The 18,951-nt window shown below is 39.5% G+C and overlaps 1 protein-coding gene across 2 annotated transcripts in view; it reads left to right on the top strand.

The window, feature by feature from the left end:
* Positions 1–18,951, top strand: part of wls (Wnt ligand secretion mediator) — a 92,264-nt gene that overhangs the window by 31,982 nt on the left and 41,331 nt on the right. For both annotated transcript variants that reach the window (XM_060830402.1, XM_060830403.1), the window contains exons 3-8: positions 3,717–3,841; positions 4,853–5,014; positions 8,575–8,711; positions 9,435–9,603; positions 14,184–14,281; positions 15,219–15,282. In XM_060830402.1, the coding sequence (XP_060686385.1) occupies positions 3,717–3,841; positions 4,853–5,014; positions 8,575–8,711; positions 9,435–9,603; positions 14,184–14,281; positions 15,219–15,282 (755 nt within the window). The remainder of the gene's footprint in view (positions 1–3,716; positions 3,842–4,852; positions 5,015–8,574; positions 8,712–9,434; positions 9,604–14,183; positions 14,282–15,218; positions 15,283–18,951) is intronic.

The raw sequence follows: 18,951 nt of genomic DNA, 5'->3' as shown, positions 1-18,951 counted from the left end.
CTGCAGCAAGACCTCGCGGCTCTTAAACTCAATACCCCTGTTAATGAAAGAAGTTGGATAGTAGTGAAGAGCTGGAACTGAAGAAATAAATAGTTCCAGAGTTTGTGTTCCTAGGAAGCGGGCCTGTTGCTTAATTGGGGCCGTGAAATATTCCAACTAGGGCATTTCATGGGCAACACTTTGGGTTTGTACATCCGTATTTGACAATGATTTCCTTTTAACTCTTTGCTAGTTCAATTTGAAAGAATTATGTAAGGAAGTAAAGCACTAAAATATTTATTACTTCATTCTGGAAAGTGACCTTTTGTAAAAAAATATATTTTTCCTTTTGTTTTTGAAGTTAGTGAAACCAGGGGCATGATGCAGTGATGATGGATGCCTGTAATACCAATAACTCTTTGATGCCTGGACTTTGAAATGGAAATAGCTGTTGCATTGATGCCAAAAATGGCTCCTTCTTAAAATTGTTTAAATTACCTAGTCATCAAAAATTAAAGTGTGAAAGTCTGAGTATTTTTTAAATGCTGCTTTGGCATCATATTCCATTAAGGGCAAGTCAAGACAGTGACAGTTCCTATTCTTGCTGAATTTAAATTGTTTAAATGAGACAGGGCAGATTTAGGAGTCATGGAGCTACTGCACATGCGTGGTGTGTCTGCACATTACAAAAAGACCTCCTTATACTTCTATTCCTGTTGGGATCTTCCCTCTATCACAGGGAGAATCACACAGATTAGCTTATAACAGCAATAATGCTTAAGAATGCTGGTACATATTAATATTAGTTTCTAACTCAGCATAGTATTTGGTATTAAGTATGCAAATAATCAAGAGCAAAAGACGGACAAGACTTTGGCAATGGCTGCCATTTAACTTAGCTGTTGCAGCACTTTTTTTTAAGGTGTCCAGAGCCTATTATAAAATTAATTGAAATGTCAATATTGATTATGCCTATATTGATTAAATACGTAAGGAAAATGTTTGTAGCAATTAGCTCTAATCAAAAATAGATCCAACAGACTTTGTCCGATAAACATGCCTGAAACATCAATCACATCTTAACTTTTGATTGAGCTCTACATTTCTACATTGATTTCAGAATTCACTCATTAGCAACCCTTCCTTTCTAAGAATCCAGTGTTTGGTGCTTTGTCCATGCGTAGTATATACACTTGCACTCCACTGAGCACCTTTGAGTAAAGACCTGGGTTCCTTTTTTTTATTCTGTTTTCTTCTGGTAATTTGTTTTATCATAGATGGTTGAGTAGATGAAAATAGCAGTTGGATTTTCATTCCAAGTGATCCTGCTGGAAAATGCTGTGTATGCCTGAATACAGTATTTGGTTAAGAATCAAACCAGACTTTGCAGTGATACTCCACTAATGTCATTTAACAAAGGTATCCCATTAAACCTGAATGTTCTCAAGAGAATTGTGGGATTATGCTTTAATAGAAGCTACCACTTGTTAAACTAGGACTACCAAAGCATGTCATAAGACCAAATTCGAGAAACAAATAACTAAACAGATTCTAAAGGTGTTTATTCTCTCCAAGCCTTTGTTGCAAAATATGATTTGTTTAGTGCTTATTTCCAATAAATCTGTATTCCGAGATATGTCAATTTTTGAATTGGCCCCTTCATGCATCAATGATACCTACATTTATCTCAAGAGGGTTGGAATATAAAAGCACCGTTGTTACTGAGACTTTATAAAGCTCTGGTTAGGCCCCATTTGGAGTATTGTGTCCAGTTTTGGGCCCCACACCTCAGGAAGGACATACTGGCACTGGAGCGTGTCCAGCGGAGATTCACACGGATGATCCCTGGAATGGTAGGTCTAACTTGCGAGGAACGGCTGAGGATCCTGGAATTGTATTCATTGGAGTTTAGAAGATTAAGGGGAGATTTAATAGAAACTTACAAGATAATACATGGCTTGGAAAGGGTGGATGCTAGGAAATTGTTTCCGTTAGATGAGGAGACTAGGACCCGTGGACACAGCCTTAGAATTAGAGGGGGTCAATTCAGAACAGAAATGAGGAGACATTTCTTCAGCCAGAGAGTGGTGGGCCTGTGAAATTCATTGCCGCAGAGTGCAGTGGAGGCTGGGATGCTAAATGTCTTCAAGGCAGAGATTGATGAATTCTTGATGTCACAAGGAATTAAGGGCTACGGGGAGAATGCTGGTAAGCGGTGTTGAAATGCCCATCAGCCATGATTGAATGGCGGAGTGGACTCGATGGGCCGAATGGCCTTACTTCCACTCATATGGTTTTATGGTATTGAATACGAGCAGGTACTTATCAAAAAATATTACCCCTAGTCCCAGCAACTGCAAGTGATGCTTGTGCACTTCTTTCGAAGCAGTAATATAATCTTGATGTTTAGAATAATTGTTTCAAATGCTATTTAAAATGATCTCTTTGTCACAAATTAGTTTTTTATTTTAATTACTAAGCTGAACCTTCAAAGCATTTGACTTGTAATAGCAGATTGAAGTCTCCAATTAGAATGTCCTGGACAAATTTTTGAGTGTTTTGAATTCTGACAAATCCAACTCTCAAATTAACAATCAGACCTACATCTCACTCTGAAAAAAATTTAACTCCCTTCCACTTCTGGCTGGAAGATCCCTGGAGATGTTTAGTGAGTGCAAAGTATCAACAAAATCTTATCGTTGACTTCTGTAACCGAACTGAAAATAAACTAGTAGTCTCTGCCTTTCAGGAGCAACACCTTAGAGGTGAAGGAGATCTGGCAAAGCTATCAGATATGAGTCTTGCAACATGTTGACATTTAAGAGAACGTGAGGACTGCAGATGCTGGAGATCAGAGCTAAAAATGTGTTGCTGGAAAAGCGCAGCAGGTCAGGCAGCATCCAAGGAGCAGGAGAGTCGACGTTTCGGGCATGAGCCCATCTTGACACTGGCCTCTCCACTGTTCAATAACATCATGACCAATCTTCTATCACCACTCCACTTTCCTTGCTAATGCCCAAAGATTTTATCTGTCACCCTTGCTCATTTGCAGCACTTTTAGGAAATTGAAAAAAGTTTACAGTCCTTTGTTTCTTTCAGTTGTAAATGACCGACCCCTAATCCAACGACTCTGCCCCAAAGTTCTAAACTAAATAACCAGACGAACTGGTGTCGCAGCATCTCCAATTGTCCAGTCCTCTAAGAATCTTTCAGTAAAGTAATTCCTTCTGCTAAACTCAAGAATAAAAACTTATTCAATATCTCTTGTATTCTTTGGGGCTGTTGCTGGCAGTGGTGCTGTTGGAGAAAAGGAGGTTGGAACGATGCATTGATGATAAAATGTTTTTTACATGTGTGTATTTTTACATCAGCTATCACAGCAAATGTAAGATAGATAGTTGCACCATTACACAAAAAACTGAAGACCCTTCTCTCCAGTTTGGTTAAGTCTTAAACATAACTAGATGCTCCTTCTCTTGGACCATTCTGGAGATTTGCGAGCAAACTTCAGCCAACACTGGTGCCTTGAGACAAAAATCCTAATTACAGGTTCTGTGTAGACACTCACTGGTGGAATTATGCATACTGCTATTTAGTTGGCAAGTGCATTCAAGAAAATACATTTGCCCCTGCATTTTGTTGTTGCTATGTCATAGTTGTTTCATTGTATGTAGAGAAGGATTTATTTCCAAAATTAACTAATAAGTACTAACATTGAAATTTTCTTTTGTCTTCAGGCGAGGGAGCTGTGGTGACACTGGATGTTTCGCTTGGCTATCGTGATGACCGCTTTAGTGAATGGACAGAAATGGCCCATTCATTTGAGAGCCGGAAACTGAATTGTAACTTCTCATCTCCAAAGGTATGTAATAGTTTATTTCTCCAGTGTGTCACTAATACTGTATGCATAGAAGATCTATCATTTAAAGTTCTCCATTATTTGATCTGTATCATTATTGCTAATCAATCTACAAACTAAATTATGTATTGCATTCCATTTATGAACCAGTTATGCAATATCCCACTGAAGTTAATGGCTACGAGATTAATGGATTCCAGGTTTTAATTCTTGATCTGACCTGAGTGAGTTGTTCTTAGTTAGAATGACAGTCGGGCAATACAATTAACAGTCACACAGACAGCTAAATATAGGAAAAACTCAGCCAAAGTTTCTATTCATGCTTTTATCCAGTTACCACCCTGCAAAATTAACTGATCGGAATGTTATGTTGAGGCCAGGGCTCTGAAATCTCAGATAGCTCAATGGTCCACTGATGTGCCTCCTGAGTCCTTAGACTTGCATGGGTGCAAATTCACAAGCACTACGCATATGTCCTCCAGTTTGTTGCAAGCACCTCCTCTTCACGTTTGATCCTCATGATTCATGAAAATATTATTTTCCCATGGCAAGTATCACAGTTAAGGCTAATACAAAAATATCATCATAAACATTAAAAGATAAGTGCTTTTGAGTGTTTATCACAAACCGCACCTCACCCCATTTCAAGCTCAGGTTGAACTACACTTGGTTGATCTTGCCCAAGAGCCAATCAACTTGACATAAATCTGAGATCACTTTAAGAAAAAATCTTGATAGTAAGTTGTATATCAATAAAACTAAAACCAGGATTCTTGCTTCTAAATCATGTGAATTTGGGTTGGGTCAGCACTGTTCTTAATTTCTTCTACTGAAGTTTTATATCAGTTTCACAAATGAAGAGTGCTCTTTTTAACGTCCGTGAAACTTTCTTGTAGCACCAGTTGATATGATGAGGCGCGGTAGGAATAATTATCTTCTGTTAGACAGTTACTTTGATGTGCAGCATAATAAATTCTAATTCTGTATCATTCTATTATTTCTTGCCTTGAACAGCATCATGACAGTCAGGGTCAACTGTATGACTGTGATCTGCTTCCCTTCATGGAGTTGGGGAGTGTGGCACACAAATATTACTTGATTAACATTCGACTTCCTGTTAATGAGAAGAAGAATATCAACATGAAAATTGGAAAGCACAAGGATCTCAGGCTGGTGGTAATGTCATTGATATCATTACTATTCTGTCTTGGCATTCAGTCATCCGTACCATAGTCAATATAATGAATTTGTGATTTGTATGTCAGTGAGGTCTGCGTTTTGGATAGACTGTGATGCACACACTTGTAGAATAGCTTTGTACATTGCATGAAGTCTGCCAGTACCAAAAAACATTTAATTAGGAGCATGAGTAAGCTATTTGGCCCCTCAAACCTGCCTATCATTCAATAACATCCAATTAATAATGCATTCTAGCACTTCCCTAATGTTGACTGTTAGGATAATTGGTCTATAATGGCTTTTGGTCTCTCTCCTTTCTTGTACAGAAGGGTTCAGAAAGGATTTGCGGGGATGTTGCCAGAGTTAAAGGGTTTGAGCTATGGGGAGAGGCTGAATAGGTTGGAATTACTTTCCATACAGCGTCGGAGGCTGAGGGGTGACCTTATACAAGTTTATAAAATCATGAGGAGCATGATTGGGTGATTGTCCAAGGTTTTCCACATGGTCTGGGGGTCCAAAACTAGAGGGGATAGATTAAGATGAAAGTGGAAAGATTTAATAGAGGTCTAAACGGCACTTTTTCATGCAGACAGTGGTGCATGTGTGGAACAAGCTGCCAGAGGAAGTGGTAGAGGTGGATACAGTTACAAGCTTTAAAATGTTTCTGCATGGATACACGAATAGGAAGGATTTAGAGGGATGTAAGTTAAATGCTGGCAAATGGGACTACATCAATTTAGGATATCTGGTTAGCAAGGATTAGTTAGACCAAAGGGTCTATTTCTATGCTGTACATCTCTATGACTTTCCCAAAAAATATGTTATGTTTTCATTTTCTGATCCACAGGGATCTTTCCATACTACGTAGAATTTTGCAGCCTTTTTCTCTGCTAGCACTTCTTTTTTTAATACTCTTGGATACATAACTAATCCAGGAGGCTTGCCAGCTTTCGGTTCCATCAGTTATCTGTAGTTTTATTCCTCTTGTGATTGCTTTAAGTTTTACTTTCCCTTTTGCTCCTTGATTTTTTTTTCATCATTCTTGGCATGCTTCTTGTATCTTCATCGAATAAACACACAATATTTGCTTATTGTCTTGTTTTCTCTTTGTTAGTTCCCCAGTCTTATCTAAAGGATGAATGCTTACTTTTAGCTAGTCTCCTCCTTTTTAATATACTAGTAGAAACACTTTTTTTTTCTATTTCTTGCCAGTTTAACTAATTCTAATTTCTCTCTCTCAAATTCATCGTTTGCTGGCTTCCAAAATGTTTCCATTCTTCTCATCTTTTGAAGCATTATCTGGCTTTTCTTTCAATCAGATACTGTCCTTAACTTTCTTAGTTAAGCAACAATGGTGAGTCATTCTTTCCTCCCTTCAATATATTGATTTTTGAAAAATTCATTTTAGGGTCTGCATATTAAGAGTCTTACCTTTTTTAAACCTATTTCCTGGTCCACTGTAGCCAACTCTGTATCCATACCTTTGTAAATCCCTTCAAAACACTGATTTCAGATCCAGCTTTTTGCCTTCAAACTGATATAATGATCACTTTGCCCAGAGGAACATTTCACAGTGGGAACATGGCATTTAGAAAAATGAGAGGTGATCTTACTGAATCAGAAGATCTTGAGAGGACTAGGATGGATGTCAGGAAAATGTTTCCGTTTGTCCGTCAGCAATGAAACTAGAGGATATTGTCTTAAAAATAAGAAGCTTCCCTTTTAAAACAATGAGGAGATTTTATTCTTAGGTTGTCAGAATGGGATTCCTTTCCTCAGTGGCTAGTGTTAGTTAACACTGATAGTCAATTGCTTTTAGGTTTTTTGTAGACAGGGGAACAGAGTTATGGTGTGCATTCAGGGAAGTCTAGTTGAGACCACAACCAGATCAGCCAAGATTTTATTGAATGGCGGAGCAGGCTACTTCAACTTAAGTTTGTATTAACTACTCCCATCTCTTTTACAGATTATCCGATCTAAAATGCCCTGTTTCCCAGTTGGTTCTGTAATGCATTATTCAAAGAAATTGCTTAACATACATCCTATGAATTTAGCCTTGAGGATATGTTTAACAATTTGATGCATTCTATCTATTTGAAGATTGAAACCATGCACAATATTTGTAATTCAAACCCTGTCTGTAAACTACTTTCAGCAGTAACCTCTTTAAAGGTCCAAATATTTATTAACACAGCTACCCCACCATCTTTTTTCTTTTATCTGAAATGCCAAATATTCACGACTATTTAGTTGCCAGCCTTGGTAACTTAGCCAGTACAGAAAAATGGCTGAAATCATAAGACAATCATTTATTTATACTTGTGCTATCAATTCACCACCTTGAGTGCTTTGTTTATTCAGATAAAATTCTGTCCTGTTTGTCATTTTCTCCACTCTGACCTTTCTTTTGCTGCTGCACTCGGGTTCATACACTTGGTCCCTTCCTATTCTGGTCAACATTAGCTGCGTAGTTGCATTTTGCCTTGTCCTTTCTTATTAACTTTCCAAATGCCCTCCCTCTGAAGCCCCCATCCTTCCTCACTATTTAGTTTAAAGCCTTGTTATATGATTTGCCAAGACACCAATCCCAATGAGGTTTCAGTGCAGGCTGCTTTGCTTTCTTACAGTAACAGGCTCCCTCATGGAACAGATGCCCCAGGTACTGGCAGCAGTGCTTCGTGAATTATTACCTATTCCTCACACACCAATCCTTATTCAACTCTCTTTACCATGCCTGTAGTACAGTTGTTAAACTTTAAAATAAACAGACAAAAAGGAAGTGAATTTGGGAGCTGGGAAAGAGCATCTTCTACGCTCCATTTGTTTTTAATAGGGATAATGTTTGTCTTTAGTGGAGTTTTGAGAAGGATAAGTGGGATGGTTGATTAATGCCATTGGATTAATGTGGGCAATATTGCACTGGATAACTTAACTTTTACACAAGGCAGTAAGAACCATCATCCTTCCTCTGTCAAAGCTGTGGCCTCTGATAGAAATCTGCAATTGAACAAGCTGGGGTTTCTTTTTCTGGAAAGGGGAAGGGTAACCTAATTGATGCCTTGCATAATCTTAAAGGGTTTGACAGATAAATGGAGAGAATCCCACTTCTGAGGCTTGTTGGAGCTAGGGGGTAGGATATGTCTATAAGATAGTCACTAATAACTCTAATGTAATCAGAAGACACTATATTACTCAAAGAGGGGTGGCCTGTGAAACCTGCTAGCATAAGGAATCATTTGGGCAAATTAACTGAATGCATAGAAAGATAAACAATACAGAGATAAACGAATAGTTCTGCATATGGAGTGAAGTTGAGGGCAAGTTTGTGTGGAACATTAAACATAGCAATGTACCAATTGGGCTGAATGGCCTGCATTTATCTTATAATGTAACATTATCTACTAATGGAATTGAGTGTTTCAAGCCTGACTGGTTGGCATTATGCTAAATTTAATGCCACATGCAGTGCTGAGAAGCTTAATTAAAATGTTGTGTTTTATCAACCTATCATTTTGCTCAATTTAAACTAACCTTTATCAATCCGATTCTTTCTGCAGGGAATCCATCAGAATGGGGGATTCACAAGGGTCTGGTTTGCAATGAAAACCTTCCTGACTCCAAGTATTCTTATCATTATGATCTGGTACTGGAGACGTATAACAATGATGACTCGGCCCCCTGTTCTTTTAGAGAAGTAAGTCCAGTACTAAGAGAGGTCTGATGGCGAACTAGCGTGTTCATTTTTAATGGTTTAGTTTGCTGCTTTTCATGCTGACTGTTCATAGCTGCTGTTTTACTGTAGTCATCTTCCAACTGTTGTTCATTGTGATTCACTTTGCTCTTCCTCTGTGGCTCTTAACAGATGTGTTTTGCATCTGTTTTGGCTCTCATTTGCAATTGGTTAGTGTTAGAAGTGGGATTCAGTATTCACATAACTGGAAATTGTTCTAAAAATGGCAATTAGAAAATTAAGTTGTTGAAAATATTTACTTCAGGAGTTCAGTTGATGGGTGTGCCTCTGGAAGCATCTGAAGTAATGCCACTTTTAATATGCCATTATGTGAAAAATGGAGTAAAGTGCTGCTATCTCAGTACAATGTGGCATGAAGTAAGATAATTTTTTTTCACCAAGATTTTAATCTGACGGTAATTATTTTTTCGCTTTGAAGTGGTGATAAGTGATGGAAGGACGTTTTTTCAAAAGCTACTGAAATGATTTGTTGTATCCCCAAGCATCATTGATATTTTTGCAGTGAAATTCTAAAAATGGGTGGGGATTACAACATTTCTTATTTTGAGGATACAAGCAGACACTCATCCAGCTACTGTAATAGTTATGCAAGCTCTTTCCAAATAATGCTGTAAAAGGCTTTTATTGAAGTAGAATTTTTAAAAGTTGTTCATATTTTATTTACAGAGTAATCTTTGCACTTGGAATCTCAATGACCTTTATAAATATCCCAGTGGAATGGTTTTCCATTGGATTTGACTGGACATGGATGCTGCTGTTTGGTGACATTCGACAGGGGATCTTCTATGCAATGTTGCTGTCATTTTGGATTATCTTCTGTGGGGAGCACCTTATGGTTAGTTTTCTGTGAAGCACACTTACTCAGCTTCAAATGTTGCCAAGTTATTTATTTTTATCTCAAATTCAAATGAAGACTGACTGATTAAGATACATCTTTACCCAAGGGGAGGTATTTTCACATTGAATTTGAAAACTTGGAAGTGAGGAGTTTGTGGAATGTTAACCTGTATGCCATTTTGAACAGAGACAGTAAACAAGATTGTCCTGGATGCTTCTGGCCCATAGGACTGTAAGAAATAGGGACAGGAGTAGATCTTTCAGCCCCTTGCACCTGCTCCATCATTCAGTACAATCATGGCTTAACTTTCCGGCCTTTTCCAAGTAACCCTTGACTCCTCTACCGATCAAGAATCTATCTTATCTATCTATCTCGGCCTTAAAAATACACAAGGACTCTGCCACCCCCTACAGTTCTCTGAAACAAGTACTTCCGAATTTACTCAACCCTCAGCAGAAATTTCTCCTCATCTCAATCTTAAACTGGCACACTTTATTCTGAGACTATGCCCTCTGGTCCTGGATTGTCTCGTGAGGGGAAACATTCTCTCAGCATTTACCTTGTCAAGTCCCATAAGAATCTTACAGGTTTCAATGAAATCACCTCTTATTCTTCCACACTCCAGTGAGTAGAGTCCCAACACATTTAAGTTTTCCTCATAAGGTAATCCCTGAATATCCAAGATCTTCCCACTGTACCTTTCTGAACTGCCTCCAAAGAAATGAGATCTTTCCTTAAGGGGACCAAAACTGCTCCAGATATGGTCTAACCAATACCTTGTACAGTTCCAGTAAGACTTCCGGTATACTCCAATCCTCTTAAAATAAGGGCCAATGTTGCATTAGCCTTCCTGATTATCAGCTGAGCCTGTTAACTTTGTGTCCTGTGCACAAGTATCTCCAAGTTGCTTTGTATTGCAGCTTTTCTCCATTTAAATAATACTCTGTTCATTTGTTCTCCCTTCCTAAATGAAGCTTTGCATTTTCCCACATTATACTCTTTCACCCACTTACTGAACCTATTAATATCTCATGATGTGTCAAAATAAGTCTCTCATTCACTTTGGGAAATCCGTAGATTATGCCCGAGAAATGTATGGAATTGGGCTGCTGTTGGTGCCAGTATAAATGATGATTGTATAATCTAGTCCTTGATTAAGGGAGTAGATCACATGAGCTGGAAATCTTTTGACTTTTATTGGATAAAGAACATCAACTTGCACTTGGAATTCAAAAGCTGAAAGGGACAAGTTCTTGTCAAATAATGACAACCTATGAAAGTATTGGTGTTCTTCAGTGCCAAAACAAACTATAAGAAGGTGTGCATAAACAATTGTCGAGGATGAGAGGCATGGTTTACTGTTCTTCTTAATCACAGTGGATGTTTGAAGTTAATGAATGTTGGTTATAGCTAATGCTGTGTTTACTTAATGTGTGTAGTGTTATAATGTTGCTAAAAGGAATTGTCAATCTTGAGATTAAGTTAATAGGCAAGCTCCTTCTCTCTGATTTTGAAATATTCATTAGGATTGCTCGGCTGTTACCTTTTGTCTCCATTTTAGATTTGTTTCTTGGTGACAGACTTGTAGAATGAAATTTTTAGAGCCTCACTCCCATCTGACCATGCAGCAAAATCGATATTTTGTAATAATTGACTCAAAAGCAATGGCTGAAGTCTACAATTTATTAGAATGAAAGGCTTCTGGGCTTTACTAACTGGGCACAGTATTATCTAATAAATAGTTCTTAAATACAATATGGCACTTCAGTGAATCAAACTGTCTTCAGTGCATTATTACTATTATTGTTATGGGAGAAAAATTAAACTTTATCAATAACAAAATCAACAGCTTCCTCCTTTTTCCACTGTGTCCTCTTTCCCTGTATTTTTCCTTCTTGGTTCCTTAACTCAGGAGTGGGTCAGTGATTGTCACTGCTGGGCAAATGCATAGATGGAGTTATGTTGCTGCAGGATGATGCTTTTAGACTGACATTTCACACTATTACTCTGTAAAACTGTCCTTTGATATGAACTTACAGGCGTGGTGCATGTTCTAAATGCCAGCATAACAAACATCCATTTAACTTGAGCATAAATGTACCATTTTAATATTCATCTGTTTGTCCTTTGGTATCAGACTGTCTCACTACTGCAAGATTCATACTCTTGATTTTGGATCATGCAGGCATGTATATGCAATTTAAAATAATCAAAGTCCAAGAATTGTTACATTTTAAAAGATGTTCATTTTGACAATGACACTGCATCCAGAGTTTTGCAACTCCAGTCTGTTCTTATTTTGTAAATGATGTTGTGCTGTTAATAACAATTGCTTAATTTTTAATCCTGCCCCTTAATGTTTAGTATCCCATGGCAGCGTTAGACAAAGGCAGACTAAACAGCTTTGTGGAACAATTTGAAATGTGATACCAGGGAGATGGGATTATGGGGCTAGAGATTGGGAAGCAGTGGTTATTTTTAACCTATTTTATTTAAAAGACTCAACCTGTGATGTTACCATTCTGTAGGTATCAAGAGTCTGTTAATGCCTGGCCCAAATAGTTAATTTCAGTGCTGACCCCAAACATTAACAGATTATTTGTTCATTGAAACCTTTGCTGTATACAAGTATCCAAGAGAATGTAATTCAGTGGCTAACTTTTATTTTAAATTCCCTAACCCCAGGATAAATTAGAATGCCAGTTGTAGATATTACTGGTCAGAGATAAACAAAACTGTAGATGCTGGGATCCAAAGTAGACAGGCAGGAGGCTAGAAGCACACTGCAAGCCAGGCAGCATCAGGAGGTGGAGAAGTCACGTTTCAGATGTAACCCTTCTGCAGCACTGAGCTATAGATATCCCAGGAGCAGCGAAATCGACGTTTCAGGCAAAAGCCCTTCATCAGGAATAAAGGCAGTGAGCCTGAAGCGTGGAGAGATAAGCTGGAGGAGGGTGGGGGTGGGGAGAAAGTAGCATAGGGTACAATGGGTGAGTGGGGGAGGGGATGAAGGTGATAGGTCAGGGAGGAGAGGGTGCAGTGGATAGGTGGAAAAGGAGATAGGCAGGTAGGACAAGTCTGGACAAGTCATGGGGACAGTGCTGAGCTGGAAGTTTGGAACTAGGGTGAGGTGGGGGAAGGAGAAATGAGGAAACCGGCTCTCGCAGCAACCTGGATTATACCTCTTCCCTACCTCTTGCAAAAATGCCATATTCCCAATTCCTCTGCCTCTGCCAAATCTGCTCCCAGGAGGACCAGTCCACCACAGAAGACACCAGATGGCCTCCTTCTTCAGAGACCGCAATTTCCCTTCCCATGTGGTTAAAGATGCCCTCCAATGCATCTCGTCCACATCCCGCACCTCCACCCTCAGACCCTACCCCTCCAACTGTAACAAGGACAGAACGCTCCTGGTGCTCACCTTTCACCCTACAAACCTTCGCATAAACCAAATCATCCTCCGACATTTCCGCCACCTCCAAAAAGACCCCACCACCAGGGATATATTTCCCTCCCCACCCCTTTCCGCCTTCCGCAAAGACCGTTCCCTCCGTGACTACCTGGTCAGGTCCACGCCCCCCTACAACCCACCCTCCCATCCTGTCACCTTCCCCTGCCACCGCAGGAACTGTAAAACCTGCGCCCACACCTCCTCCCTCACCTCTATCCAAGGCCCTAAAGGAGCCTTCCACATCCATCAAAGTTCCTGCACATCCACTAATATCATTTATTGTATCCATTGCTCCCGATGCGGTCTCCTTTATATTGGGGAGACCGGGCACCTCCTAACAGAGCACTTTAGGGAACATCTTCGGGACATCCGCACCAATCAACCACACTGCCCCGTGGCCCAACATTTCAACTCCTCCCTCCCACTCTGCCGAGGACATGGAGGTCCTGGGCCTCCTTCACTGCTGCTCCCTCACCACCAGACGCCTGGAGGAAGAACGCCTCATCTTCCGCCTTGGAACACTTCAACCCCAGGACATCAATGTGGACTTCAACAGTTTCTTCATTTCGCCTTCCCCCACCTCACCCTAGTTCCAAACTTCCAGCTCAGCACTGTCCCCATGATTTGTCCGGACTTGACCTACCTGCCTATCTCCTTTTCCACCTATCCACTCCACCCTCTCCTCCCTGACCCATCACCTTCATCCCCTCCCCCACTCACCTATTGTACTCTATGCTACTTTCTCCCCACCCCCACCCTCCTCTAGCTTATCTCTCCACGCTTCAGGCTCTCTGCCTTTATTCAGGCTTTTGCCTGAAACGTCAATTTTGCTGCTCCTTGGATGCTGCCTGAACTGCTGTGCTCTTCCAGCACCACTAATCCAGAATCTGGTTTCCAGCATCTGCGGTCATTGTTTTTACCGTATAGATATCCCAATAGAGTTTGGATACGCAGTGCAGCTTGGAAATTAAACCCAAAATCTAATGGGCTTCTTGACATAATGTTACTCTGGACTATTGGGGGAATTCTATTTCTTGCTAACAGTCTTGGTGTTTTTTTTTATTTCATTAATCGGATTAAGTTCTTGTTCATGTATACTGTCATTGCATTGTGGTTCTGTCCCTAGGATCAGAATGAGCGGAATCGACTGTCTGTTTACCTGAAGCAAATTGTGCCGATTGGTTTTGGTTCCTTCTGCCTCTTCATTTTTGACCTTTGTGAGAGGTAAATATTTGTTACACATTTCAGTGAGTGGTTCAGTTTAATCTAGCCACAGACAAGGATTTTATGACCGCTCTCACTCTCTTGGCACAGTACGTGTATCATTACTGATTGGACAGAGTTGATAGAATGAAACACCTAGTGCTGATTTTTGTAAATTTAATCACTCCACAAAATGTAAACTTTGCTAATTTTGGATAGATAAAGAAGTAGGAACTAAAGATCCAGGACATTTCACAATGCACTTTAGCATATTTCTTGAGATTCTGTAGCCCATTTCATTTTCCCGTACAGTTGGAACTCCAGTGGTGACTGGGAAAGTGTCAGGGATATGCAAGCTAATATGTACTACCTGTTAGGAAAATCTCTGTTGTTTGCTGTTCACCAACCTTCCTGAGTGTTAAGGAAGGTCTGTACAACTGAGCAGTGAGGAAACAGCCTAAAAATATGATATTTCACAAGAGCATTGATTGACATGGAATCCATCAGGAGTATTGTATTCCTTGAGCTGTGAACACTGCTTTCTTCTGGCAACACTGAGAAACCAACAGCCAAGACACATTGCTATGTAACTGAATACCTAACCAGTCTTTGTTGCATTTAGCCACCAGAATTAGACTGACTGTTAGTGTTTTTGCTATGGTATAACCTCTCTCAATCTCTTGCGACTGCTTGCTTCGCCTTGGTGTTATGTGTTCATTCACGCCACATTCTTTGCTCTGTCACTGTGTGCATGTGTATGTGTGTCTGTGTGACTCTCTCCCTGTCCTGACGAGTTAGGAGCAAACATTCTAACAGCTTTGTATAACCTTTCCCCATGCTGCATATTAAAACTAAACCGTACCAAGCTTGTTTTTTCTTTACATTAAATGTCATGTTTCAGGTACAGATTTTTTTTTCCTCCAAGACTTGTTTTCAAGATTTTGTAATCCTCTTACAGGGGTGTACAACTGACCAACCCATTCTACAGTATTTGGGCCACTGATGTTGGTACTGAATTGGCTGTATCCTTTTTTATTGTGAATTTCTCATCAGAAAACTTATATCCATGCAGGGAAAGAAACTGAAGTGATTTAATTACATGAAATGTGTAGGCCTGAGTGTTCCCTCCATCATTAAAAAAGGTATCAAGTTTAATCACTCTGATGGTATTAAGTAGTTGGTTTCTCAGGGTAACAATGTTCATGCAAATTAAGGGGAACAAAATCATCCATTGCTGATGACTGGATCTCAGATTGTTTTGGAAAGCTTATATAGGCTTGTAATAGAACTCTGTTTCTAGCCTGAGTAACGTGGTTGCTCATTGCTTGTTTTAGATGTAATGGTCTCTGCCAGCTACTGCATTGTTTATAATGCAGCTGCCTCTGGAGATGCTGGTGAAAAGCACTTCAGGTCAATCTCAAAATAGTCTCAGAAAATAGCAGGGGCAGTTGTTTATTTCACAATGCTGAGCTAATTGCACAATTAGAGTTCACCTCCTTGTTTCTAAAGCCTCTGAGCTGGAGTGTGAGATGGATGCATTTGCTATTAAAATATTTGGAAGCATATGCTTTTTCTGGCTCTTGTGTGCATTAGAGATAAGCTACTGTGATTAATTCCAGTTCCTTTGAACACATGCAGTATTCTCACTAAATCATGCTGGGAGATTTTGAAAGAAGAGTCAATTTCAGCTCAGCCCCAAAGCAATTAATTGCAATATTTCACTTCCTTAAACACTTACAGCAATGAACTCAATTATTGAAAGAAAGCTCAAGTTTTGTTTTTTATTTTTACAAACTGATTTCTCTCTTCTTCCTCTGCAGAATCAGCTGACTTTATTGCTGGCTATGGATGTCCATTACTTTAAATCCAACTGGTTTCGTTGATAGTGCTGTCTCCACCAGTGTTAGGTTGAGAATTCAAATCTCTCTCTAGGACTCCAACACAAAATCAAGGCAGACAGTTGTGTAGTTTGGAGCTGTCCTCTTGGAGATGCTGTCTTTCAGAAGAGCTGTTAAACCAAGGGGTGATCTAATCTCTTAGGTGGATGTAACTAGATCTAATCTCTTAGGTGGATGTAACTATCCCACTGGGCATTTTTAATGAAGAGAGCTAATCCTTTCATTGTTTACATACATAGAAAAAAAATTAGATCATTGTCACAGTTCTGTTTGTGGCAGCTTACTGTGTGCACATTTGTTGCCAGTTTTCTTACATTATACAGGTGACTGCATTTCACAACAAAACATCATTGTCAGTAAAGTTTGTCTGGATGTTTTGTGTTCGGGGAGGTTCTAGAAGTGCAAGTTGTTTTTCCTCCTTGTGTCACAGGTTTACTGGAACTGAGCTGATACCTGGTATGTTTCAGGGTATGTGCCTTTTCCATGAGGAAACTGAAAAGATTTCAGGAGCAGGAACCTCATCATTTTAAAAAAGAGTCCTCACTCATGGATCACTATGGAAAATTTGTTTTTTTTTATTTTGGCAAGTCTGGTTTTTGGGTATGATTCCTTTTACACATTTTACTTGCATCATAATTCAACATCAAAACCTTGTTTTATACAAAATGTCTTTTGGCATTTTAATGTGACAAAACATCCCTAGGTGCCTCAAAGGAGTTATGCAGCACAATTTGACGAAATTCACAAGCCATCTGCCCTGGTACAGATGCTTGGTCAGGTTGTAGATAAGCAGAATTTTAAAATGCAAAAGCTGTTTGACCAAGAGCTCGAATAGGTGATTAAGTACAGGGGTAATGGATGATCAAGACTAGGTGCAGGTAAGAACTTGGTTAGCAGAACTTGTTGGATGACTAAGTATGATGGATGGATTGTTGGATGCTGACAAGAGTTTGTTAGAAGTCTAGAGGTCAAAAAGCATGCCAGAGGGTTTTGTTGGTGGATGAATTTGGGTCTGGTGGATTCAGAAGGTGTTCTGTCTGATGTGGTCTCAGTAATGGCCTAGATATGTGCCAAAAACTCTCCTTGCAGACAGCTGACACCAAGCTTAGGTACTGTTCGGTTCATCTTCAGAGAGTTCCCAGGGAGAGAGAAAGAGATGGGTCAGTCACTAGGGAATTGAGTTTGTGACAGATTTGTGCTAAATTCTGTGTTGCATCCTATGAAATTAGCTTAACTGAGTTATGAAGGCAAAGATCTTTGAGATTCCAGTACCTGTGATGTATTACCTGCTACTTGTCAATTAGGGCAGGATTGAACTTGACAGTAACAGTCCATTTCACAGAAATTACATTTCCTGTCAGCACCAGAGAAATGGCTGCTTGACAGTACTGAAGAGGATTTATTTGAATCTGAGCTTCCAAAGGAGTCTCTACCTTCACAAGGAAGGGGAACATTGGAGGGGACAGGTGGAGGCATGCAAAATGTTTAACAGACTGTTTTCTTTGGAGCTAAAAAAAGGGAGAATCAGAAAATCATCATCAGTATACCCTACGGGGTTAAACATGTCTAGACTGCTGACATCTAATTTCAAATGCTTAGTAAATATTTCATTTGGGCGTTTCACGGTAATTTGCCTTTGGCCTGTGCAAACTCTCTTTTGTGCCCTTATTGATTCATCCAGAGCAACTGGTCTGCAAGAAAATGATTTGTAGGTGGAACTGTTTTACAAAAAGTCATTTTGCATTCTGCAACATTTCAGTCATTGTTTAATTCTAGTGCAGAGATCACTCTGAAGAATGTTCTTAGTTTTGTGAAAAGCCTGCTGGTTTGGACAATTGCCAGCACTGGGAACAGCCTGGGTGCATTCCTCCTCCTCCTCCTTCCTCTTGCAAGATTGACTGACTGTACTCACAGTGCCCAGAGTAGAACAGAAACAATGGCTTCTTACCATATCTGTCACCATTTAGTGACTACAAGATTGCAAAAGCAAATGGAGGATTCACTAAGTTGATCCATAAAAAACTATAAGATAGAATTTATCATAAAGGAAAGTATTTTGCTTCAGCTCTCTTGGTGTCTAGGTTAGTCAAAGCAGTATAAAGCTAAGCTATGTAGATCAGAAGATTTTTGTTTGATTCCTGTGAATGCATAAATTTTGCTGATATAAGTTAAAATAGTGTGTTACAATTACATTTATAGATAATCATATTTACAGGCAAACAAACATATGACTTGGAAGCAAGATAGCTTTTTGACCACACAAACCTGCACTGTCTTTTGATCAAAACATGGCTGATTTGTTTGTGAACTTCTCTGCTTTCCTGTCCACTCCTATAACAAATCTGTCTAACTCAATCAGAAAAAGATATATTCAATTATCTTGCCTCCTCTGCTTTGGCAAAGAGAATTCAGCATGTCCTCCAACAGGACAGATATATCTTCATCTCTATCTTACTTTTATACTGTGTTCCTAATTGTAGTCTCTCCCATAAGGGAACAATTTCCTAACCACTTGGTGTACTTAAATAGTAATTTGTGATTCATATACCAGGACAGCCAGATTCCTCTACCTCAGAATTCTGCACTTTCTCTCCATTTAAATAATATGCTGCTTTTCTGCCAGAAGTGGACAGATACACATTTTCCCACTTCATATTCCCCCGGCCATTTTATTTATCCCATTGACCTAACCTATCCTGCGATTTTAGAGAACATTTATAGCTCAGGTTGTGAATCAGATCATAAGTTTGCTTGCTGAGCTGGTGGATTTGTTCTCGGACGTTTCGTCACCAT

Source organism: Hemiscyllium ocellatum, chromosome 9 (assembly GCF_020745735.1).
Source record: "Hemiscyllium ocellatum isolate sHemOce1 chromosome 9, sHemOce1.pat.X.cur, whole genome shotgun sequence".
In the NCBI taxonomy this organism is placed as follows: Eukaryota; Metazoa; Chordata; class Chondrichthyes; order Orectolobiformes; family Hemiscylliidae; genus Hemiscyllium; species Hemiscyllium ocellatum.
Note: the sequence above shows the minus strand (reverse complement) of the source record. Positions and strands in the feature narration are given on the sequence as shown.